This window comes from Ranitomeya variabilis, chromosome 2, assembly GCF_051348905.1.
Source record: "Ranitomeya variabilis isolate aRanVar5 chromosome 2, aRanVar5.hap1, whole genome shotgun sequence".
Classification (NCBI taxonomy): domain Eukaryota; kingdom Metazoa; phylum Chordata; class Amphibia; order Anura; family Dendrobatidae; genus Ranitomeya; species Ranitomeya variabilis.
In genome coordinates, this window is record NC_135233.1 from 949,472,278 (window position 1) to 949,499,521 (window position 27,244).

Genomic DNA, 27,244 nt, shown 5'->3' on the forward strand with positions numbered 1-27,244 from the left:
TAAGCGCTGTCCCCCCCGCTGTGGTGTTGAAGGCGGCATTCATCTCTTCTCCCCCGCGGGAGAGAAGAGATGAATGATCAAGTTTTTTTTTCTTTTTTGTTAAAAATAAAGTTGCATGTGACCCCCGCCTCCCACCCCCAGTGCGCCGCCCGGCCCCTTGCAGAAGAAATACTCACCCAATTCCCGCGATGTCTCCTCTCTCCTCTCAGCGCTGGCCCCTTCTCCTGTGTGAGCGGTCACGTGGGACCGCTCATTACAGTGAGGAATATGCGCATAATCCTCACTGTAATGAGCGGTACCACGTGACCGCTCACACAGTAGAGGCTGCCAGCGCTGAGAGGAGAGAGGAGACATCGCGGGAGCCGGGTGAGTATTTCTTCTGCAAGGGGCCGGGCGGCGCACTGGGGGTGGGAGGCGGGGGTCACATGCAAACTTTATTTTTAACAAAAAAGAAAAAAAAACTTGATCATTCATCTCTTCTCTCCCGCGGGGGAGAAGAGATGAATGCCGCCTTCAGCACCACAGCAGGGGGACAGCGCTTAGTGTAGCGCTGTCTCTCCTGCACGGTCCGTGTGGTCCTCAGGCGGCACACGGGCGGCACACGGTTGCCGCACGTATGCCACACTGATGTGCCACTTGAGCACACGGACACACAGACACGGATAACTCCGGTACCGATTTCTCCGGTACCGGAATTATCCGGACGTGTGAAAGAGGCCTTAGTATGTAAATTCTATGAGTGGTCACATGAGAACTACTCAAACAGCTTAAGCTCTATAGGAGGGGTGCCAAACTGAATTTTTTCCCCGAGTGAAGGAAAACCTAGATTCACCTCTGCCGTGAGCTGCTTATTAGAGGAGGGAGCACAGTCACTAGAGTACAGGTGCTGCTGTAGCTGCTGTAGTTCAGATAATGATAATCACCAGGGGATAAAAACTTCAGTGCAAGTAAACAATAGCAAACAGCCGGACATGTGATACATCATTGAATTCAGTGTTTTAACCCCTACCTTATGCTGTCCTCACATTACATGGCAAAAACCTGCTGACAGATTATTTTTAAAATATTAGTTTCAGACTACCATTTTAAGTTGTGATTTTTTTTGGTTTAAAGCAATGACATGGACATTTCTTTGGTCACCACTACAAGACTATAGGTGACTTCTTCTGGGCTCTGATTTCTTAAAAAGAATTTACCTTATAGTTTTATTGTATTTATTTCATCCATTTAATAGAAATGGATTATATTGTCCTAACCACATTTGGATTTTAATTATGGATCAACTGTTAGACAAGACACACAAAGATTTAACGTATCTTAAAATCTCCTTCATCAATGAGCAGAGAGATTAAGTCTCACTGTTGCTGTTCACTGACAGCCAAGTGGTAACAGGGCATGATGAGTGGTGTGTGCTTACTCTGTGGTCAGTCATGATAGTATGTAACCTGTAGTCACTTGCCTTGTTTGCAACTTAGATATAGGCTGGGTGGAGATTTGTTTCTTTTCAACTCGGCAAAAGAAAACAGTATGACTGAGGTACTTGTCTTAGTACTTCCTACCACGAAGCAAGAGAATGCACTTTAAAAGGTCTACCCTTACTAGATGCTAGGCATTATCTGCTAATCGCATATCTTGAGATTCATAGATTTTTATAAAATAACATGAAGGTCTTTATAGCATTTGATGGTCTGACCGAACCATTTGACATTCCTCGGGGCCAAACCGTAAAGAAGGTCAAACAGATGCTGAAGGTAATGTGATGAATTATTCTTGCGATTTTATCTCTTAAATTTATTCTTATTTGTTTTCATGTAGCTTGTAAATGTAAATCTTTTCCTGGTTTAATATTTTTTACAGATATATCTGATCTGGCTCTTGTTAAAAAAAAAAACATGCTAATGTAATTTGGAATTTCACAAATCCAGAATCACGAGACTAATCAGCTGTGACAATTAGTAAATTATTTTAATGTAAAAGCTAAGTTAAAGTAATGTTATGTATTTTGCTGTTTTTTTCTTTTCCTGGAAGTTCTGTCTTTACCGTTTATTCCAATTTTAATTTTTATGACTGCTTATTTTTTAATATCTGATAATCTGGCGTCTTATCAAGTTCCACTAACAAATGATAATATGCAGTACTTTATCATAGTAACCTTCATCATAAAAGCCAAAATAACCTTGACCAAGACGTTCAACCCTTGAAACAGCAAATAAGAGCAGCAGTGCTCCACTGAATATAGACATAAAGTTGAAACCAGAAGTTTACATACACTACATAAAAAGACACATATGCATGTTTTTCTCAATATCTGACATGAAATCAGAACAAACCTTTCCCATTTTAGATCAATTAGGATTACCATAATTATTAATATTTGCCAGATGCCAGAACAATGAGAGATAGAGAATGTTTTAAGGCATTTTTATTACTTACTGCAAAGTCAAAAGTTTACATACATTACATTAGTATTTGATACCTTTGCCCTTAAACTGAATGACTTGGGTCAAATGTTTGGGATATCCTTCCATAAGGTTCTCACAATATTTGGTCTGACTTTGAGCCCATTCCTCCTGACAAAACTGGTGTAACTGATCCAGGTTTGTAGGTCGCCTTGCCTGCACCTGCCTTTTCAGCTTTGCCCATACATTTTCAGTAGGATTGAGATCAGGGCTTTGTGATGGCCACTCCAACACATTGACTTTGTTCTCCTTAAGTCACTTTGTTACCATTTTGGCAGTATGCTTCAGGTCATTGTCCATTTGGAAGACCTATTTCCGCCCAAGCTTTAACTTCCTGGCTGATGTCTTGAGATGTTGCTTCAGTATTACTACATAGGCCATGTTCACACAATGCGTTTTTTACCGCGGAACCGCAGCGATTTTGCCGCTGCGAGTCCGCAGCTGTTTTCCATGCAGGGTACAGTACAATGTAACCCTATGGAAAACAGGAAACGCTGTGCACATGATCCTGAAATTCACTAAAAAAGCCGCGCTGAATAGCTGCGGTAAAAAAGAAGGACCATGTCACATCTTTGTGCGGAACTGCAGCGGTTCTGCACCCATAGACCTCCATTGTGAGGTCAAACCCGCAGTAAAACCCGCAGATCAAAAATATATCTGCGGGTTTTATTGCGGTTATGGGTGGAGAAACCACTGCAGCAGGAAGTGCGGGGAAGCGGGCGGAAGTGCGTGGGCGGAGTGTGTTCCGAAGTGACGGAGGCATACCGTCGCATGGGGATCGATGTCGGCTGTTTGATAGATTTGGTATGTGTGTGTGTATGTGTGTGTGTGTGTATGTGTGTGTCTGTATGTTTGTCCCCATGCGACGCTAGTGCCACCACTGTGCTAAGTCGCCGTATGGGACTACTATCCATCCGGTATTAGGATGGGAGAGTTGTCCCTGTGTCCGGCGACTTAGCAGAGTTGTAAAGTTACACAAAACACACACAATACACATACATGACACACAGTACATACAACATATAACACAGAGTATATACTCACCAACAGCACACTGGTAGGCGAAGCCCTCGATCCCCTAGAAAAAATCCCAAAATAAAAAATCAAATCCATACTCCCTGTCCGCAGAATCCATAAAACGAGTGTCCCACGCCGATCGGCTGCTCTCCGGCGATACACTGCCAGGAGCGAAGCTCCTAGCAGTGTATCGCGTACTGTTCCGGAGTTCAATGGCTCCGGCGTCTCGGTTAACGGCAGTACAGCTGCGTTGAACTTTCCCACGCAGCACTGCCGTTAAGCGAGAGTGCCGGGGTCAATGACCGCCGGTAAACTCGCTCGCGCATACGCAGTGCCACACCGACAGGAACTATGGCTCCTGTCAGTGTGTTGCTGCAGCCGTGGAGAACAGACATATCTCTGGATGTGTCTGTTCTCCATGGAAGATCTTCGTGGGACCCTCGATGGATTTCTGCGGACAGGGCCAGGGAGTATGAATTTGTTTTTTTATTTTGCGTCTTTTTCAGGTCGAGGGTCTTCAGGACGGATTGAGCATACAATAAAATATGGTCAAAAAGTGGGTGTCTTTATTTCATTAAAATATTTTTTTTCTAGTGTTTGTGTTTTTTTTAACCCTTTCATTGGATTAATAATGGATAGGCGTCTTATTGACGCCTCTCCATTATTAACCGGGATTAATGCCACCTTACAATAGCAAAAATATGTGCAACTGAAATACGTGGCACTGAAATATGTGATACGTGGCACTGAAATACGTGATACGTGGCACTTAAATACGTGGCACTGAAATACGTGGCACTGAAATACGTGATACGTGGCACTTAAATACGTGATACGTGGCACTTAAATACGTGATACGTGGCACTGAAATACATGGCACTGAAATAAGTGGCACTGAAATACGTGGCACTGAAATACGTGATACGTGGCACTTAAATACGTGATACGTGGCACTGAAATATGTGATACGTGGCACTGAAATACGTGATACGTGGCACTTAAATACGTGGCACTGAAATACGTGGCACTGAAATACGTGATACGTGGCACTTAAATACGTGATACGTGGCACTGAAATATGTGGCACTGAAATACGTGGCACTGAAATACGTGATACATGGCACTTAAATACGTGGCACTTAAATACGTGGCACTGAAATACGTGATACGTGGCACTGAAATACGTGATACGTGGCACTGAAATACGTGGCACTTAAATACGTGGCACTGAAATACGTGATACGTGGCACTGAAATACGTGATACGTGGCACTGAAATACGTGATACGTGGCACTGAAATACGTGGCACTGAAATACGTGGCACTGAAATACGTGATACGTGGCACTTAAATACGTGATACGTGGCACTGAAATATGTGGCACTGGAATACGTGGCACTGAAATACGTGGCACTGAAATACGTGATACGTGGCACTTAAATACGTGATACGTGGCACTGAAATACATGATACGTGGCACTGAAATACGTGGCACTGAAATACATGATACGTGGCACTGAAATACGTGGCACTGAAATACGTGGCACTTAAATACGTGATACGTGGCACTGAAATACATGGCACTGAAATAAGTGGCACTGAAATACGTGGCACTGAAATACGTGGCACTGAAATACGTGATACATGGCACTTAAATACGTGGCACTTAAATACGTGGCACTGAAATACGTGATACGTGGCACTGAAATACGTGATACGTGGCACTGAAATACGTGGCACTTAAATACGTGGCACTGAAATACGTGATACGTGGCACTGAAATACGTGATACGTGGCACTGAAATACGTGATACGTGGCACTGAAATACGTGGCACTGAAATACGTGGCACTGAAATACGTGATACGTGGCACTTAAATACGTGATACGTGGCACTGAAATATGTGGCACTGGAATACGTGGCACTGAAATACGTGGCACTGAAATACGTGGCACTGAAATACGTGATACGTGGCACTTAAATACGTGATACGTGGCACTGAAATACATGATACGTGGCACTGAAATACGTGGCACTGAAATACATGATACGTGGCACTGAAATACGTGGCACTGAAATACGTGGCACTTAAATACGTGATACGTGGCACTGAAATACATGGCACTGAAATAAGTGGCACTGAAATACGTGGCACTGAAATACGTGATACGTGGCACTTAAATACGTGATACGTGGCACTGAAATATGTGATACGTGGCACTGAAATACGTGATACGTGGCACTTAAATACGTGGCACTGAAATACGTGGCACTGAAATACGTGATACGTGGCACTTAAATACGTGATACGTGGCACTGAAATACGTGGCACTGAAATACATGATACATGGCACTTAAATACGTGGCACTTAAATACGTGGCACTGAAATACGTGATACGTGGCACTGAAATACGTGATACGTGGCACTGAAATACGTGGCACTTAAATACGTGGCACTGAAATACGTGATACGTGGCACTTAAATACGTGATACGTGGCACTGAAATATGTGGCACTGAAATACGTGGCACTGAAATACGTGGCACTGAAATACGTGATACGTGGCACTTAAATACGTGATACGTGGCACTGAAATACATGATACGTGGCACTGAAATACGTGGCACTGAAATACGTGGCACTGAAATACGTGATGCGTGGCACCTAAATACGTGGCACTTAAATACATGGCAGTGAAATACGTGATACGTGGCACTGAAATACGTGATACGTGGCACTGAAATACGTGGCACTGAAATACGTGGCACTGAAATACGTGGCACTGAAATACGTGGCACTGAAATTCGTGATACGTGGCACTTAAATACGTGATACGTGGCACTTAAATACGTGGCACTTAAATACGTGGCACTTAAATACGTGGCACTGAAATACGTGATACGTGGCACTAAGTCTACGTTCACATTTGCGGTCTGCGCCGCAGCATCGGGCGCCGCAGCATCGCCGCATGCGCCCCTATATTTAACATGGGGGCGCATGGACATGCGTTGCACTTGCGTGTTGCGACGCATGCGTCACTGCGGCGCACGCGTCCGGGCGCAGAGGACGCAGCAAGTTGCATTTTTGCTGCGTCCAAAATCAACCAAAAAAAGGACGCATGCGTCGCAAAACGCAGCGTTGTGCATGCGTTTTGCTGCGTTTTTGTTTGCGTTGTGCGTTGCGTCGCCGACGCTGCGGCGCACAACGCAAATGTGAACGTAGCCTTAAATACGTGGCACTTAAATAGCTGGATAGAGCTGGATCCGCGGGCTGTGATCTGGCCTACGCTCAGCAATCTGCGGAGCGCTGTCATTCAAAACACGTCCACTCATTTTGGTGTTTAGTCCCAAAATGGAGGATGGAAGAAGAAAAGGGTTGGACAAGGAAATTACATCATTTCTTTTTTTTTTTTCCCCACTGCAGTTAAAGCTTTATTTGTGTCAAACACAGACAATCTGCAGAGAAAACTGCATAAAAAACTGCACTAAAAACCGCATCAAAAAACGCACCAAAAAACGCACCAAAAACGCACCAAAAACCGCACCTGCGTTTTCTGCCAAGAGCTGCGGTTTTTAGTGCAGAAAAACAGCAGGGAAATCAGGAACGTGTGAACATGGCCATAATCTTATTTTCTCATGATCCAATCTATTTTGTGAAGTGCACCAGTCCCTCCTGCAGCAAAACAACTCTACAATATGATACTGCCACCCCGTGTTTCACAGCTGGGATGTGTTCTTAGGCTTTCAAGTTTCCTCCTTTTTCCTCCAAAGGTAGCAATGGTCATTATGCCCAAAAACTTCAATTTTAGTTTCATCAGACCACAAGACATGTCTCCAAAAATTAAGATGTTTGTTCCTTTGTGCATTTGCAACCATTAATCTATTTTTTTATGTTTCTTTTGGATTAATGGCTTTTTCTTGGCAGAGTGGCTTTCAGCCCATGTTGATACAGTACTCGTTTCACTGTGGATATTGATACAATCTTACCAGCTTCAGCCATCATCTTCACAAGGTGTTTTGCTTTTGTCCTTGGGTTGATATACACGTCGGCCCAAAGTATGTTCATCTCTTATGCAAAGAACCCATCTCCTTCCTGAGCAACAAGTCCAACAATTCAATATGTATATATTGTATTAATACTGTTGGCATTCTAACACCCCTGAAAATTTTCACTAAAAATTTGAAAACTTCTATTTAAAGCCGGTTCTATGTGTTGTGAGAAGATTACTGGTACAATACTGTAGGGTAGATATGTGTCACTGAGGATGTTAGCCTCAGTGATATGAACCTGGAATAATGCTCCAGCACACTATGTGCTGAGAGGGGTTAATCGGCCATATTAAGGACTCATTCAGTGTTCGGTGTGTCTGAAAATGAGATCTCCAGAGCTGCACTGGAGTTAAAGAGAATTAAATCTTGTTTTTGTTCTCCTGTGCGGGTAGATCCCTGCAGCCACACAGACTGTACTGTATGCTATTTTATTTTTTCATTATGCCAGAAGGGCCATGTTTCTTTACCTATTTTTGGACTGGTTATGCAATACGTTTTTAATAAACCAGTTGAAAACTTAAACGGAAAGTGTTCCTGTGACTACCTCTTTAAGCAGCTGAGTGAGTTGATCTACCACAGTTTGTGGAGAATGTGTGCAGTGTTCCCAGGAAACACGTGTGACTGCCACAGGAGTACAACATGTCCTGGGTGATGCCTGCCATAAGCCAGCAAGCAACATCAGACAACATGGAGAACCTGATTAAAACCTGGTGCAAGAAGCAACAGCTACAGCAGCAATAGTTGGCAAAACAGGAGACAAGCAAGCTGCTTATGCAGCAGCACCAGCAACAGATTCAGCAGCAACAAGTCCAGCACCAACAACAGCAGCAGACTGAATTGCTCACAGAGGTGGTTCATGGCATGGCGACAGCTCCAACTCAAAAGTCAGCTGATGATTTTTTCCATCTGCAAAGCAGTAAGGAGAGCCCTGTAGAAAATGACCCTGGGTGGTGACACAGAGGCCTTTTTAATGTTTTTGAAAGTGTCACAAGAGGATGAAACTCCTGCCAGAGAAATGGGTGGAAGTGCTGGCGCCGTACTTAACGGAGGAGTCCTAGAAAGCCAACTATGACTTAGCCTTGCTCCCAAATGTTTTATCTGCTGCATCTGGTCCAAAAATGAAAGCATCCAGAGTCTTGTACCCCTGCACAGATCGTAGAGTTTGTGGTGATGGACCGGATCGTGCACTCCCTTTGGAGGCCAATGCAGACCTGGGTTGCCCAGGGTGATCCCCGGTACACCGTTGTCCTTGTCGGACTGGTCAAAAGGCATTAGGGGATCGAGGCACAAAAGGTGGTGGAGCATTCAAGGTCCAAAGGGGTGGGGAGGTAATGTCAAAAGTCCCAGCTGGTAATATTATTTGTCACGTCCCAGGCGCCGCTGTTTATTTTATGCATATCCAGCCTGCAGTGTCAACGGTTCACCTAGCGAGGGGCCACAAACTTGTCATGCAAAGGTCAATGGTCTGAAAGTGACTGAACTGCTAGACTCTGGGAATTTGGTGTCCCTTGTGAGGGCCACTCTTCCTCTCCAGCTGCTCCCTGAGAAGAAGGTTGGCTTCCGCTGCAGCCACAGCGATGCTAAAGACTATCTAATGGCCAGAGTGGACATTGAATGGCTCAACGTACTGAATCTCACAAGGTTGGTGTGGTCCAGGACATTTCTCACCCCATTATCATAGGAAGGGACTTTTGTTTATTTTGGGACCCAGAGTCTGATGAGTTTCCCTTTTGTGTCCTTGTGGGGGGATAAGGAGGTAGTGTTCCCTGAGGACAAAATTCCTGAATAAAGGGTGACGGTGAAAATTTTGAGACTGCCCAACATAGGGACCTAACTCTGAAGTCTTTCACTTATACTCATCTACAAGCATTCCTCTAACATACTCCAATGTAAGCTCATAATCTGTGTGCGCATCTAGTGCAGTTACTCGAGTGTCATAGCTTTTTGGTAGACCGCTTAGTAGTAGTGCAGCAACATGGAAATCCTATAGATCTTCCCCAATGCTCCAGAATTTCTAGAGTAATGCTGCATATCTTGGCTCTTATTTAGCTTAGACTGATATAGCTTTCTCATTAAAAGGAACCTGTCACCAGGTTTGGCCGATATGAGGTAAGGCCACCACCTTTCAGGCCTGATATACAGCATTTTATAATGCTATATATCTGCGTCCAACCCGACCTGAAAAGAGCTTTTAATATACCCACCTGCAGGGCGATCCTGTCTGAGGGGTGTCACTGGTCTTGTTCTGGCACCTCCCATCTTCTTGTAATGCTGTCCTCTTTCTTTCTTTCTTTTGTCCCTACATCATCCACACAGGGCCACTCGTATTGCGCTCCTGCACAAGCGTACTTCTCTGCCATGTTAAGGGCAGAATAAAGTACTGCCGTGTGCAGGAAAAGGTCAAAGAGCCCAGGCACATGCGTGTAAGGCGGCCAGGATGGTAGTCGTGGCGAGGATCTATTGCGCTGCTGCACATTGGCACCCCACAAAGGAAACACAAAGTCCCATCTGTTGTGTGTGATATGTACCAAATAGAACACTCACATTAGATCCTGGGGTTCCTTTGGACTCTGCAATCCCAGCTCCAGGTCCACAGTTCACACAAACAACTCAAGACTCCATGTCCATACTCAACAGTTCAACTTTACTTGAAAACAGGGTTGTTGATATAGACGTAGCATAGTTCACATACATTGGCTTTCCTTGAGCTTTCCCTGTCTTCTCTGACACAGCTTCCATTCTGAAGGCCCTTGTATCCCTGTCCCTTCCAACAACTCCTGTCCCTTCTGACAACTCCTGTCCCGCAGATACTCCTTTCTGTTCTGCGGCATCCGTGCCCCTAGGTTAACCAACTTCCTTCCATTTCCCTTGTCCGGTTTCAATAGGAAAAGTTAAAGGCGTGCTCAGCTCTGCCTAGTGCCGGCTGTAGGCCCCGGATCCTCTTTGAAATGGTTACTGCATAAGATGGTGACCACTCGCACACTACTCAGCCTGGGGTCCCTTCTTGCCTCAGCAAACCTCCCCCATGGCTATTCATCTGCCTTCTCTCACTGCTGCATCACTACTTTACACTAAACAGGAAGTCTCACTATCACTCACTACACCCATCTGTAACTTCTCCCAGTCTGGAAAACCCCTTATTCTAACTAAGCTTATTCTAACACTCTCATTGCCTATCTCTATGGTGCCCCACTGTTCAGAATTTCTGCTGTAGCCATCTTTGCTTCTTCTCCTTAGTACACTGTTATTCTCTCTCCTCTGGGCTGTTTTGGGTCTTTGGATTTCTGGGTCTCTGGCGGCAATAACCTGTTAGATAACACAGCTTACAACCAACTGGTATTCATATAGCTTAGGATCTTAGCATCTTGTCTGTCAGTTTGCAAAGTGAACAGGAACTTCCTGGAAACGCATGCACTTTTAAACAGTAGTAAATAATAGTGGTTGCAATACAGCGCTGGCAAAAATGAAGAGACCACCACATCAAAACCCTGTCATGGGCAGCCCGATCTCCAGACTTGAACCCCATTGAAAAGCTCTGGAATGTAATCAAGAGAATAATGTTTAGTCACAAGCCATCATACAAAGATGAACTGCTTACATTTTTGCGCCAGAAGCAGTGTGAAAGGCTGGTGGAAAGCATGCCAAGACAAATGAAAGCTGTGATTATAAATCATGGTTATTCCACAAAATATTGATTTTTGAACTCTTCCCGAGTAAACATTAGTATTGGTGTTTCTAAGTGATTATGAACTTGTTTTCTTTGCATTATTTGAGGTCTGAAAGCACTGTTTTTTTTTTATTTTGACCATTTTTCTTTGTCAGAAAAGAAATACAAAATTTATTGTTTGGAAATTCAGAGACGTGTTGTCAGAAGTTTATAGAATAAATGAACAATTTACATTTTACTCAAAAATGTACTTATAAAGAGAAAAATCAGACAAACTGAACATTTTGTAGCAGTGGTCTCTTAATTTTTGCCAGAGCTGTATATACAATAATAAGCATTATTCCAACAATAAGACCAATTCAAACTGAAAATCTGCAGCAGAAATCCTGGTGTCAGAATTCTGCCCAAACCTCTGCTGGAAAATTTAACTTGAAAAACATTTGTGAATTTACCCTAAACATTATGACAGGGTGGGATGAGTTTCTGTGATTCTTTATAGGATCATAGCATCTACAGCAGAAACAATAAATCCAAAATTAATCTGTTTTACAGGACTATTTTCACATCCAGGTGTCAGATGACAAAAAAGGGAGAAGGTTTCTGGAGCTTATATATGCCGGAGGGGTGCTAAGAGATGAGTGGGTTCTTACAGATGCTGGAATTACTCTTTGTTCTACCATTAAGTGCATTGTGAAGGTGAGAATGAACCTGTGATAGCAGAGAATACATCTGTTTTCTTATACATAAACGTGGTAAACTTTTGTTATTTTCTATTAATGACAAAAAAAAGCAGGTCCACTTTTTGTTACACTTGGGTATAGAAAACGATGATACTTGATATCCTTCTTTTACATTTTTGTGCTGCCATACTATTGTAGCATATCCCCTTTTTTATTCCAATGTAGCTATTCACCTTATTATGGCAGCTAGTTTTAAAAAGGCTGGTGCCATGTTGTTGGGAAAAAGGGAATGGCAGAACGATGATAGAAAGAAGCAAAAAGAGGGCATCAGGTATTGTTGCTTCTTTTACTCCATGGCATGTTAAATTACGTCCTGGGACCAGAGGGTCACCTAAAGTTGAAATTACAGAATTGTAACTATTCCAGCTCTGGGCACCAATATTATGTATCTATTACACCATCTATTTTAGAAGATTGCAAACTTTTTTAGAAGAGGTTAGTTCTGGGTGAGCATTAAAGGGAGTCTATCAGCAGGTTTTTGCTGTATAATCTGAGCGAACCATGATGTAGGGGCTGAGACCTTGATTCCAGCAATGTGTCACTTACTAGGCTGCCTTGTCACTGGAGGACTAGGTGTCTCATGCCTCCTGGTCCAATCTCACCGCCTCCACTGATTAGCAGATTTCTATCAATATAGAATGTACATAGAAACCTGTGGTGTAGGGGGATTTCTACACAACTCAGCGTTCTAAGTCCTGATAGGATAGATCTGCACCAGAGAAAACTGTGATTCTATCACAACTGCTGCACCCAGTAAACTAAGTGATACATCACTGGGATCAGGGTCTCTGTCCCTACATCATGCTGCTGTCTTATTACATAGTAAAACCTGCTGATGGATTCCCTTTAAATGGTCACTACCATTTGTATAATATATACAGTATGTTAAATTAGTAATCAGCTCATCTGATTGCTAATCCAATGACTTAAAAAATGCTACATTTTGCAGCTTCTATTTACACAAATGTGCCACTTATTAAATTGCATATAGGCCTAACAGAGAGGCAGGTTTTCCATTCAGGGCAATTGGACAATAGCAAGACCAATGCATGGTGAGATGTGAGGGAAAGGAAGTTCCTGCACCTACAGTGTTAGCAGAATGTTGATGATCATTAAGCACTGACTAAAAGAAGAGTGGATGGCAAATTACAGAACATGAAAACTGGACAGTTCATGGACAGATCAGACAGGCATCTTCAATCAGTTTTGTCTGCTTGTTGGGGATGAGAGCAGCGAGACCAGGCTTTTACTCTGTTTTTGTGTGAAGTGGTAAGTACAATTTAAAGGATGCCATTTTACCTGCAAACTGTGAAAGGTGAAGTAGCTAGTACCACATATATGTTAGAAGTGACCAAGAGAGAACCTCAGCCTTTTGAGAACGTCTAATTTTCATTTTATTTTCCCTTAAACATGAATCACTGTTATTGTCCTCCGTAAGTAATATCTAACATTAAAAGGAACCTGTCACGTGAAAAACGCTGTTATCCTGCAGTTACCTGAGCAATCCCTGCTGTGGTAGCTCCCCGATGGTCCTCTTCTGGCTTCAGCTCCGCAACATGCTGCTCCTCTTCACTCTTCACCTTTTGGCATATTAATTGGCACGTGCTCTGAAGTCATAACATCAGATTGTGTGTTGCCCCACATGGTCTCATGAGTGGTCCGCATCACGACTTCAGAAGCTACATCGAGGTTTAGCCAGTGAAGAGTAAGGCCTCATTCAGATGTCCGTGTTTTGGTGTGAATGCTATCCGTAGTTCACATGGTCCATGGAAAATATCAGAGCCATGAAAATATCGGAGCCATGGGTTGTGCATCACTGGATCAGGACGACACTCTATAGATGCAGGGGGTCTCTTCTGGTAAATTATATACAAACGAAGACCAATGATAAGACATATGGGAGAATTTGTTTAGTAAGAACCTGCCTGGTTACATGCTGTCACTCCTAAGCATTTATGTCTCATACATTAAGCATGTCATGTAGAAGTCAAATATACAGACATATTTGCAAACATTGCGCTACTGATTTATTTTTTCAAACAGTTGAGACACAAATGAATTAAGACTCTTCGCAGCTCAGGTTTTTCCAGCTCAGTTATACATCATGACATTGTTTTGGTAAGTGACAAAACTTCTATAGTAAGTATTACTAATAACTTACTAACTTACACCTATCACCAAACAAAGTGTAGTATATGTTAGAAAAACTGTTCACATAAAATTAAAAATTAAAGGGGTTGTCTATTACCTGGACAATCCCTAATTCAATGAAGTAGTCCCTCTTGTAGAATATTAAAACCAACAGATATTCACCTCTTTCACCTTTTCCTCTCCAGTGAGGACTCCCGGGGCTGAATGCTATCATGAATTCAAAAGTACTTTAGCAAAGTATTAGATTTAGAGTGTGCATATTTATTTAACCACATTATTTTATTTCTTTATATTTCTTTTTCAACCAAAAAAGATTTCAGTTTATTTTTGTATTAATTTGTACAGATTGTGGGTGAAATTAAACGTGGAAAAAGTTCTGAAATTATTCTTCTTAGTACGATTTTTTTATATGGCAAAACCTGGCATTTTAACAGAGGCGTGTAGACTTTATATTCACTGTACATATTTTTCTCAAATAATGAGTATATCATCGATGTATCTGTCATACCACTTAGCAGACACATGTAAGAGATTATCATTGTATATGGTTGTACCTGAAATAGGAAATTATGATCATAAGAGCGATTACAATCTATGAACGACACTGTTTCTGATATATAATGACTTCACCATCCATTCACCAGCCGAGGACCAAAAGAGAATGTTTTTAGCCTCAGTCTTGTCTGCATTTGATAATATACCATTTATTTAATAGTATAGGAAAGTGCATTATAGAAAGACACGAGTAGGGTAGTCTTCGGCACAACCATCCGGTAATAAAACCAATTACTTTATTGAAAATGTTTAAAAACAGAGTGGATCCATCGATAAAATTTAAACTGACGCGTTTCTGATAATAGATGCCCTACTACGACTAAGGGCATTTTGCGCGAGAAACGCATCTGTTTCAATTTTATAGATGGGTTCACTTTTTTATTTTGTCTTGTTCCGATGCACACAAAGGAAATAAACATGTGTATAATACAACATGTAATTGCAATAATTTTCTGGGAAAAATACTTCCATTTTCTTGAGCAATTTCAAAAGTGGCAACACTTTCGGCCCTGAATGTATATGTCTGCAATAACAATATTTCTATAATATTTGCTACCATTTTAGGAGGAAGAAAAGCCAGCTCTATATGTATACAATATGGTTACTAAAGAGAAAGTTCCTGTAATGGGGAACAGTCATCTTCTTGCTGAAAATGTCTCAAAACTCAAGTCTCTGTTGTCTGTGAAATGTGGATTTCCAGTCAGTGTTTTCTGCCTCCGTACATTAGAAGGAAAAGAAATGTATGACTGTAACACACTAAGTAACTACAATCTGGATCTAGGTATGTAATCTACTACATCAAGCATGTGGTTCCAACCATGCTTATGCAAAACAGCACATAGATTTATTTCCACATTTTGCTTTGACCTATACAAAATTCAGTAAAACATAAGAATAGCATTGTAGTGACTTTGTTTCTTTGCTCATGTGAAGGATGGCACCGGAGACATCACATAGAATCCCTTCATTGCCACCACATGTGACAAAACCGCACCTTGCCACTTCTCCTGATGTCACTATTACGTCAGCGAGATCGCGTGTTATGGTCTCCTAACTTTCACCATGTAAGGTAGCTTGGTGCAGTTTTACACACACACCCACCTTTGCCGGTTGAGTCTCGCTGCATCTATGCGGCGGGGTCTCTTCCGGTTTGAGCGCACATGATGCGACGTCTGGGTGGCGAATAGCTGGTTGGTGGACCGCCGTGGATGACGTGGTGAAGGCGCAGATGTATGAGGACATGAGCGAGGTATGATACGTAGCACCCCATTGGTAGGGTTGTGAATACCTTGTTGTAATGAGACCGTGGATAGGCATTAGATATATTTGGACGCCGTAAGGATATGAGACCCATTGGTTTAACCCATCATGAATAAATTTGTATGGTTCTCCTTGGATTGGGCGACTATTTCTATGGAAACGGCTGATGTATTATGTTATTGGTTAAAGGGATTATAAACATTTTGAGAACATTAAATGTATGTATATATTTCACACTATGTATATGGTGATTATATCTGTGGTTGTGGATTTTTACTATATGTGTTTCTGATGTTTGTTATTGTATTTTAACATATGATATGTTTCTAGTGGGAGGTGGCTTGATAGCGATTGGTGCACTGTGTGGCATTCACGCTATTTAAAGCTGGCCCTTTACACTGTGTCTTATGCTTAAAAAAGACCTATATGGTCAAAAAGTTGCACTGACATGGCAGAATAAATTTGTTCTTGAACTACCACACCTGGATGGAGCGCTGGTCCTTTACTATTTCTGATCCTCTTACACACACACCCACTGTCCACACGGGTCCAGGGAGGCACGGATAGTGAGAGGATGTGGCTCATGCAGTCACTGATGTGGCACCACACTCAATGAAAGCCCTGACAGGCTGAGAAGCCCCTGTAATAATTATAGGGGATAACTCAGGAGACTCTTTAGGTGGAACAAGACAACTACCGGAGACAGTTTTATAAGTGGTAAAGTCTATATTATGACACAGTGATTCAAACAGGTGCAGAGAGAAACTCAAGTCCACAACACTTGGTGTAAATATTAAACGCAGCTTAGCAGTCTATAGGGAACTTCAGCGGAAAATGCAATCACGCAGAAAGTCTATGAAGCAGTTATTCTTGGGGATACTTGACACGAATAAGTCCTTGTTTTAGTCCAAACACAGATAGATATGCTTATAAGGGAGTTCAAGCAATGTCTTATCTCAACCAGGAAGGCCTGGGTGATAATCTCAGGTTTAAGCAGAGCAGCAACAGCTTACATGACCAGCAAATGCAGATGGAAGTAAACACAAGCAGCAGATGAAGGAGGATTACTGGAAACTGGCGCATGCAGCAGGAACTCAGAGCAGAGTAGCAGGATCACCACACAGGTTCACAGGAGCAGATATACAGCCAGGGAGTCACCAGAGTCAGGAGCTGGATGCAAGGCAGAATACTCTAGCACAGACTGAAGGCTGGGGTGGAGTTTTATAGCAGGAAGAAACAGTGCACATGAGATCAAAGATGCCATCTTGGAAAAGGGCAGTAATGCACAAAAGGTAATAAAAATGTTCAGAGTCCTGGCATTACTCCCTCCTTAGAAGCGGCCTCAGGATGATCCTGGACCTGGTTTCTCAGGGAATCTCTGATGAAAACGAGAAATCTTCTGTTGGGCATTGATGTTTTCCACAGGTTCCCAAGAGTCTTCCCTCAGGGAGATATCCCTGCCATCTTATCAGATATTGGAGCCGATTCCTGCGAATCCTGGAATCAATAATTTCCTCCACCACAAATTGTTCTTGCTCATCAATCACCACAGGCTGCGGAGGTGGCACAACACGTCCCTGGAAGGTATTAGGACATACAGGCTTTAGTAAAGATACATGAAAAACTGGATGTACCTTCATAGTCCTAGGCCGCTTCAGCCGGCAGGCCACAGAGCTCACAATACCGTTGATCTTGAAATGGCCAATGAATTTCTGTCCAAGTTTTTGTGCAGGAACGTTTAACTTCAGATTCTTAGTTGCTAACCACACGGAATCTCCTACCTTGAACATGGGTGCAGGTTTACGGAATCTATCAGCCGATCTCTTATAACGTTCTTGAGCTGTGGTCAGGGATTCCTTCAGAACCTCCAGATTTTGCCTCATCGCAGTCAGCCTTTCCTCCACTGCCGGAACTGGAGAATTAATTGGAGACATAGGTAAGATACACGGATGATAACCCAGATTGGCAAAGAAAGGTGTAAATTTAGTGGAGGCGCACTGAGAATTGTTATATGAAAATTCGGCTAATGGCAGCAACTCCAACCAATCATCCTGGAGATGGCTGGCATAGCATCTTAGATATTGTTCCAGCGTCTGGTTGGTCCGCTCAGTCTGACCATTTGTCTGGGGATGGTAAGCGGAAGAGAGACCGACATTAATATTGAGTGCAGAGCAAAACCCCTTCCAGAATCTTGAAGTGAACTCTACTCCACGGTCAGAGATGATCTCATCCGGGACCCCATGCAACCGAAAGACATTCTGTATAGCCAAGTTCACTGTATCTTTAGCTGATGGGAGGCCGGTGCATGGAACAAAATGAGCAGCTTTAGTCAGGCGATCAACTACCACCATGATTGTATTCATGCCCCCCGAAGTAGGCAACTCTACAATAAAGTCCATTGATATAGACCCATAAGGGCAGGACGGAACAGGTAATGGTTGTAGAAGACCCGTAGGTGCCACATGAGGAGTCTTGTAATGAGCACATACCTTGCAAGAGAGAACATAGTCCTTGGTATCCTTCAGGCAAGTTGACCACCAGAAGAATCGGCTCAGGAATTCTTGTGTCTTCTGTACCCCCTATGACCAGCCAACTTTGAGTAATGTACCAATTTGAGGATCTGCAGACGGACGACCTCAGGGACGTAGATACGTCGATCTCTGAACCACATGCCACCCTTAAAGACAAGATTAATATCCACAGGTGAGTTGGCCAGAAATACATCACCGTCATAAGCCTCCTTGCACTCCTTCCACAAGTCCTGATCGTGGATAACTCCGATGAAATTGGCATCAGATAGAACGGTCTTGGACGGGGCTCCAGGTACGGAATCCGCAGCATGGATTCGGGATAAAGGATCAGCCTTCCCATTACGAGAACCTGGACGGTACGAGATAACAAAGTTAAATTGATTTAAAAATAAGTTCCAACGAGCCTGACGAGGAGAAAGACATCTAGTGGATCTAAGGAACTCTAAGTTGCGATGGTCAGTTAGCACTATGATCTGTTGTGCAGCTCCTTGCAGATGATGCCTCCATTCTTTGAAAGCCGCAATAATAGCCAGCAATTCCTTGTCTCCCACGTCGTAATTCTTCTCTGCTGAGGTTAGTCTATGGGAAAAGAAAGCACAAGGATGTAGCAGACCCTTCTCTCCAGTTCTTTGGGAGAGAATAGCCCCCAAAGCATTATCAGAAGCGTCCACCTCCACAATGAAAGAAAGTGTTGGATCTGGGTGTATCAACAGCGGTGCTGAGGTGAAACAGATCTTAAGCCGATCAAAAGCTTCTTGAGCCTGTGATGACCACTTAAAGGGCTTTTCCTTCTTTGTCAAGGAAGTAATGGGACGGACAATATCAGAAAAATTTCGACTAAAGCATCTGTAGAAATTTGCAAAACCAATAAAACGTTGGACCTCCTTAACGTTCTTAGGTACCGGCCAGTCAAGGATAGCCTGAATCTTACCAGATTCCATGTTCAGCCCCTGGGGAGAGATGATACAACCTAAGAACTGTATCTCAGAACGATGGAACTCGCATTTCTCCGGCTTAATATACAGATGGTTCTCTTTCAGACGTCTTAAAACAGTTTTGACATGTTCTTCATGTTCCTGTAGAGAGTCAGAAAAGATTAGTATATCGTCCAAATAGATCACCACAAACTAGTCCAACAAATCTCTGAAAATGTCATTAGCAAGGTGTTGAAACATTGCAGGGGCGTTACAAAGCCCGAAGGGCATTACAAGATATTCAAAGTGTCCATACCGGCATCTGAATGCTGTCTTCCACTCATCCCCTGGACGAATACGTACCAAATTATAAGCCCCACGAAGATCCAGTTTAGAGAACACCTTAGCATGGCGGACTCTTTCCAGTAATTCGGGAATCAGAGGCAAAGGGTAATGGTTTCGTATGGTTACCTTATTAAGTTCCTGACAGTCAACATAGGGTCTCAGGGTCCCATCCTTCTTTTTTACAAAAAATATAGGTGCCCCTGCTGGTGAGGAAGAAGGACGTATGAAGCCTTTGGCCAGATTTTCATCAATATACTCCTTTAAGGCTTGAAGCTCAGGTGCCGCCAAAGGGTATACGTTACCAAAAGGAATAGCTGCCCCAGGAAGCAGCTCAATGGGACAGTCATAATGCCTGTGTGGAGGAAGCTGATCTGCATTCTTCTTGTCACAGATGTCAGAGAACTCTTTATATGCTGAAGGTAAAGTAAATAACTGTACATGTGGTTCCGTAGCCGTGGACTCAGGGACAGCTTCTGTTAATGCTGAGTTGCTCCTTGTTGGAAAGATAATCTCCTTGGTCTCCCAGTTGATAATTGGGTTCTGAGAACACAACCAAGGAATGCCTAAAATCACAGGAAAATGAGAAGAAATTAGCAAGAAAGAAAGTTGCTCCTGATGATTAGGCTCCAACAAAATTTCAAGGGGTACGGTCTCCTGATCCACAGGCCCAGAGATTAAAGGTGACGCATCCACTGTTTCCATGGTAATTGGAGAGGCTCTTTGCTGAATTTCAATACCATGTTCCTTGGCAAATGCGATATCCATGAAATTGCCACCTGCACCAGAGTCAATCATAGCTGCACTGGAAATCCACTGTCCTGAACACAAGATCTTAATAGGGAGAGAACAGTGAGAGTTCTTCTCCTTCAGCTCCTTGGGTGGTGAAGTCATAGAAAGTGAATGGAATACAGCGTTTAAAGGCAGGCTACATTCAGAGATGTCAGATTCATCATCACAGTTGTCATATTCTCCTACTGCTGCTAGCACCTTGTTAGGCCGCTTGGGACACTTGGGACAGTTGATTAAAAAGTGGTCAGACTGACCGCAGTAGAAACATAGACTTTCACGAAGGCGATGCTCCCGGTGCTCTTTAATCTCGCGCCTCTGAACAGAATCAATTTGCATGGGCACCTCCTCCACCTCCCGAGAGGCATCAAATGTACCTAAACCACCCTAAGTAGGGTGCCTACCTCCACTGTCAGGCAGGACTCATCAGTATAGGACATAGGGTGGTTTAGGTACATTTGATGCCTTCTTACCTTTTAATATCTGTTTTGATAAATAATAAGACAGTTTAAGAATAGACTTTAACAGTTAAATTTTAGGGATCCTTGGTTCTGTTCTTGGTTTGTCTTTGGTTCTAGGATTCCGATATATTGTGGTTTGGTTTCTTGAAGGAAGGGAAAAGTTAGAAACACGGTTATATGCAGCAAACTTCTCCTGCCTACGCTCAGTAAGGCGAATGTCTATGCGCACACAATGCTGTATAAATGTCTCTAGCTCTTGTGGTGACTCAGAGCAAGCTAGTTCATCTTTTATAATACTAGACAGACCCCTTTTAAAAATAGGCAATTGTGCATAACTGTCCCAATTGGTATCTAGCGCTAATCTCCTGAATTCAGTGGCATATTCAATAACAGAACGTGTAGCCTGGCGTAAAGACAATAAAGCAGATTCAGTGGTTGCACGGCGATTAGGGTCATCAAACATTAATGCCATAGCGGCCAAGAACTCATCCAAGTTATTTAACCGTGGGTCACAAGACTTAATCATCGGATTCGCCCAGGCAAGCGCTCGTGCAGTCAGCAGCATTATTACACACAATACTTTGGATCTATCATTAGGAAAATGGTCAGCATGCACATCAAAATATAGCATACATTGATTCACAAAGCCACGAAATTTGTCGCGATCACCATTAAATCTGAATGGGGGCAACTTAGGTGGGCTAGCTGGTGGCGGTTGCCCAGAGGGTAAAGTCGCTTGTGCAGCTATTTGCGTGCTTATGTCCTGAAAAGCCCGTCCATACTGGGACTCTATGCCAGCAAGTTTGTTTTTCTGGGCTGCCATGTGGGTGTGTGAGAATAACTAGGGAAAAGATGGAAAGTGGACCCACTGGACCGTGATGACGATCCCCCCACGGACGAGCTGACCAGGTGGACCGCCCCCTATACAGGGAGAGTTAGGGGCAGGCCCGTGAGGGGCTATCACCAAAGAAGCTGGGGATGCAATATAGAACAAGCAAAAGGTTACGTGGGACCGGAGGAAACAAAAGAGGAACCAGACTGACGGGAGCGGGTGAAACACAGGACTGTGAAGATACCGGACTGGTAACACAGGGGCAGCAGGAGGACTGTGGCAATTCAGGACTGGAAGCACAGGGACGACAGGAGAACTGCAGCAATACAGGACTGGTAACACAGGGACGGCAGGAGGACTGGTAACACAGGGACGGCAGGAGGACTGGTAACACAGGGACGGCAGGAGAACTGGTAACACAGGGACGGCAACAAAAGAGCACAGAGGAGAGGCCAAGAGCACAAGCATAACACAAGTGATCTTCAGGCACTGAGAGGCGGACGGAAGCCGCTTACATACCAATGCAGCAAGGCACTTCCGGGTGAAGATCCTCCAGGAAGAGAGAGAGGAGAGAAGGAGTGCCACCAGGAAGGTTAGAGGTGCGCGCGCGCAGTGCTGAATCTGGCGTGTGCGCGCACCCGACGAGCAACAGAAGCTGGGAGCAAGCACAGCGATGAGGATGCCGCAGGAGAGGAGGCGTGCCGAAACGCCGAAGACAGGTGAGTATAAGGCGTCAGCGGCGTAACAGGGTGCTTAAGTCCTGCAAAGTTTGTCCAAACACTTGTTGATTGTGTTCAAAGCTTCCAAACTTCTTTTGCAGACGTTCCATATCTTTCTGCAGTGATCTAATTATGGAAAACACCTGCTCTAATCTGCTTTCTGCAGTCATTGTTCCAGCAGTCTCCTCTTTTCGGGCTAGAATATCCTGTAATAATTATAGGGGATAACTCAGGAGACTCTTTGCGTGGCACAAGACAACTACAGGACACAGTGTTATAAGTGGAAAAGTCTATATTATCACACGGTGATTCAAACAGGTGCAGAGAGAAACTCAAGTCCACAACACTTGGTGTAAATATTAAATGCAGCTTAGTAGTCTATAGGGAACTTCAGAGGAAAATGCAATCACGCAGAAAGTCTATGAAGCACAGTTATTCTTGAGGATACTTGACACGAATAAGTCCTTGTTTTAGTCCAAACACAGATAGATTTGCTTATACGGCAGTTCAAGCAATGTCTTATCTCAACCAGGAAGGCCTGGGTGATAATCTCAGGTTTAAGCAGAGCAGCAACAGCTTACATGTCCAGCAAATGCAGATGGAAATAAACACGAGCAGCAGATGAAGGAGGATTACTGGAAACTGGTGTATGCAGCAGGAACTCAGAGCAGAGTAGCAGGATCACCACACAGGTTCACAGGAGCAGGTATATAGCCAGGGAGTCACCAGAGTCAGGAGCTGGATGCAAGGCAGAATACTCTAGCACAGACTGAAGGCTGGGGTGGAGTTTTATAGCAGGAAGAAACAGTGCACATGAGACCAAAGATGCCATCTTGGAAAAGGGCAGTAATGCACAAAAGGTAATAAAAATGTTCAGAGTCCTGACAGCCCCTTTCACTACCATTAGTGAAATAGAACCTTATCAGTCCAGTAGGACTGCCACCAGTTCCAGGTTAGATATCATCCTGGTCTATTAGTGGGATTATATCGGGCCAGAAACCAACCGTGGTAGCATTTGAAGTTAAACCAAGAAACAGATGTCTGGATACGTGGATCAAGATAAAAGAGCAGCCCAAGGTTAAATTATATATTTATAAGGTCACACTATGTAATACACTATATACACAATGGTTATGGTTATACATATACAGTAGTCAGATATGCAAATAAATGTAGTGGTAGTAGGGGCGGACACACAGCTTGGGGCCCCATGCAGGAAATGTGTCTGGGCCGCCCTCCTTTTAAGGCGACAAAGCTACATATATATATATGCACTAAGGGACTGTGCTATACATAAGTGAGTACACTTTATACTAAGGGACTGTGTCAACCCAATCATTGCCTTCTGTTCCATCACCCCATCATTGCCCTCTCTGTCAATCCAATCATTGCATTCTGCCCCATCATTGCCCTCTCTGTCAACCCAATCATTGCCTTATGCCCCATCATTGTCCTCTCTTCCACCTACACACACATAGCACCATTCATCTCTCTGCACACACACATAGCACCATTCACCTCTCTGTGCGCACACACACACACAAACACACACATACACCTCACCTCTGCAACATGGTATCCTGAAGCCGCACCATTGCCTGTCATTCAGCCACTGCTATGTGAGACAGGAAGTGCGAGCAGGAAGCAGGACAGATCCATTGCTCTCTGCCTGCCGCACATGAGGGCAATCTGGCCAGGGGCCCCCCGGAGCCTTGGGGCCGGATAAACTGGCCAGATTGCCCTCATTATTAGCCACCCTGCAGGGGCCCCCCGGAACCTCCGGGCCCTGGTGCAGCCATGCCGGTTGAACCGGCGGTATGTCCGCCCATAATTGGTAGGACAAAAGATATAATCCAAATATATAGTATGTTAGTTATTGGGTGATGTTAGATCATGGGTGCGCTGGGCCACAGGGGGCATAGGCTGCCAGCTGTCTCCTTGGTCCCTTCACAGCACATAATAATAATAATCTCTTTATATAGCACCAACATATTTCGCAGCACTTTACAGTTTTGCACACATTATCGCTGTTCCCGATGGGGCTCACAATCTAAATTCCCTATGAGTATGTCTTTGGAATGTGAAAGGAAACCGGAGAACCCAGACAAAACCAATGCAAACATGGGGAGAGCATACAAACTCCTTGCAGATGTTGTCCTTGGTGGTATTTGAACCCAGGACTCCAGCGCTGCAAGACTGCAGTGCTAACCACTGAGCCACTGTGCTGCCCGCACATTACTCGACATGGTGTCCACTTCTGATGTGGACATCATTCATTACAGAGAGAGGGACCACATGGCTGTACAATAGCCTTTATCCCCCTTTGGGTCACTCTCCTCCTGCCCACTGGGCTGAACGTAAACTCCTCCCCTTCTATCTGCAGCTGCAAACTACAAAGATCATCGCTCCTCTCTGAATGGTCCTAGGGCACCGGTTTTGGCGCCATCAGTTTCAGTCAGGCCCCTGCTATGCATAAAAACCAAACACAGCTTTGCTATCTTGTTTTTATGAGCTGTTTTATGTGTCTCCATAACCCTGGGTGCTAGAACGGGTCGAGACCTAGCCGGGCACTCATCATTTTCTGGGGATCTCAGAAATATACACGATGTAAGGCTAGGACACATAGGATCCAGTGGGACCCACCCAGCTACACCCATCTAGTCTTCAGAATATTTTCTCTAGAATGGTTCTTCATGTAAGAATTACAGCTAAAGCCATACCTATGACATGAAGGCACGGAGAAACAACTCAACTCTGCACGAAAATATACAACCCCTGGCAAAAATTATGGAATCACCGGCCTTGGAGGATGTTCATTCTGTTGTTTAATTTTGTAGAAAAAAAGCAGATCCAAGACATGGCACAAAACTAAAGTAATTTCAAATGGCAACTTTCTGGCTTTAAGAAACACTAAAAGAAATCAAGAACAAAAAAATGTGGTAGTCAGTAATGGTTACTTTTTTTAACTAAGCATTGGGGAAAAATTATGGAGTCACTCAATTCTGAGGAAAAAATTATGGAATCACCCTGTAAATTTTGATACCCAAAAATAACATCTGCATCAAATTAGATCTGCTCGTTAGTCTGCACCTAAAAAGGAGTGATCACACCTTGGAGAGCTGTTGCACCAAGTGGACTGACATGAATCATGGCTCCAACACGAGAGATATCAATTGAAACAAAGGAGAGGATTATCAAACTCTTAAAAGAGGGTAAATCATCATGCAATGTTGCAAAATACTGTATGTTGGTTGTTCACAGTCAGCTATGTCTAAAATCTGGACCAAATACAAACATCATGGGAAGGTTGTTAAAGGCAAACATACTGGTAGACCAAGGAAGACCTCAAAGCGTCAAGACTGGAAACTTAAAGCAATATGTCTCCAAAACAGGAAATGCACAACAAAACAAAAGAGGAATGAATGGGTGGCAACTGGAGTCAACGTCTGTGACCGAACTGTAGGAAACCGCCTAAAGGAAATGGGATTTACATACAGAAAAGCTAAACAAAAGCCATCATTAACATCTAAACAGAAAAAAACAAGGTTACAATGGGCTAAGGAAAAGCAATCGTGGACTGTGGATGACTGGATGAAAGTCATATTCGGTGATGAATCATGAATCTGCAATGAGCAAGGTGATGATGCTGGAACTTTTGTTTGGTGCCATTCCAATGAGATTTATAAAGATGACTGCCTGAAGAGAGCATGCAAATTTCCACAGTCATTGATGATATGGGGCTGCATGTCTGGTAAAGGCACTGGGGAGATGGCTGTCATTACATCTTCAATAAATGCATCCTGCCATAGAGCAAAAACTGTGAAAACATTCCTTGAAAAAAAGACACATAAGGTCAATGTCATGACCTGCAAATAGTCTGGATCTCAATCCAATTGAAAATCTTTGGAGGAAGTTGAAGAAAATGGTCCATGACAAGGCTCCAACCTGCAAAGCTGATCTGGCAACAGCAATCAGAGAAAGTTTGAGCCAGATTGATGAAGAGTACTGTTTGAAACTCATTATGTCCATGCCTCAGAGACTGTAAGCTGTTATAAAAGCCAGAGGTGGTGCAACAAAATACCAGTGATGTGTTGGAGTGTTTTTTGTTTGTTTTTCATGATTCCATAATTTTTACCTTATGCTTGGTTAAAAAAAATAAGTAACCATTACTGACTACCACATTTTTTGTTCTTGATTTCTGTTAGTGTTTCTTAAAGCCAGAAAGTTGCCATTTGAAATTACTTTAGTTTTGTGCCATGTCTGTGATCTGCTTTTTTTCTACAAAATTAAACTGAATGAACATCCTCCAAGGCCTGTGATTCCATAATTTTTGCCAAGTGTTGTAGGAACTGGGATGCAGAAAAATGGCAGCAGGTGCTCTAGACTGATATGTCAAAATCTGAAATAACAGAAGTCAGTTTATTAGCTGAAGGGCTGAACAATGGTACAATAATGAATGAATATCTGCAGGCAATTGTGTACCATGATGGAGGTTCTATGCTAGTTTGTGACTGCATTTCAGAAAATCGAGTTGGGGATTTGGTCAAGATCAATGGTGCTAAGTACAGACACACTTATCCATCATGTAATACCATCAAGGAAGGATCTGATTGGTTCCATATTAATATCAAAAATATAAAAAATAGAACTCTTCTCAGTAGCCTAAGATATTTTTAAATATAGCTTGATCCTACCTTCCCATAATTGTAGGCTTTTCGCCCAGGAGAGGCATCATGTTAGGTTAGGGTCCCAACAAAT

General features: G+C 43.3%; 1 protein-coding gene across 1 annotated transcript in view; it reads left to right on the forward strand.

Annotated features, from left to right (window-relative positions):
• The first annotated feature begins 1,661 nt into the window (after window positions 1–1,661).
• ANKUB1 (ankyrin repeat and ubiquitin domain containing 1) overlaps window positions 1,662–27,244 on the forward strand; it is a 41,608-nt gene continuing 16,025 nt past the window's right edge. The window contains exons 1-3 of the mRNA XM_077281756.1: window positions 1,662–1,751; window positions 11,745–11,888; window positions 15,203–15,419. Of these exons, the coding sequence (XP_077137871.1) occupies window positions 1,662–1,751; window positions 11,745–11,888; window positions 15,203–15,419 (451 nt within the window). The remainder of the gene's footprint in view (window positions 1,752–11,744; window positions 11,889–15,202; window positions 15,420–27,244) is intronic.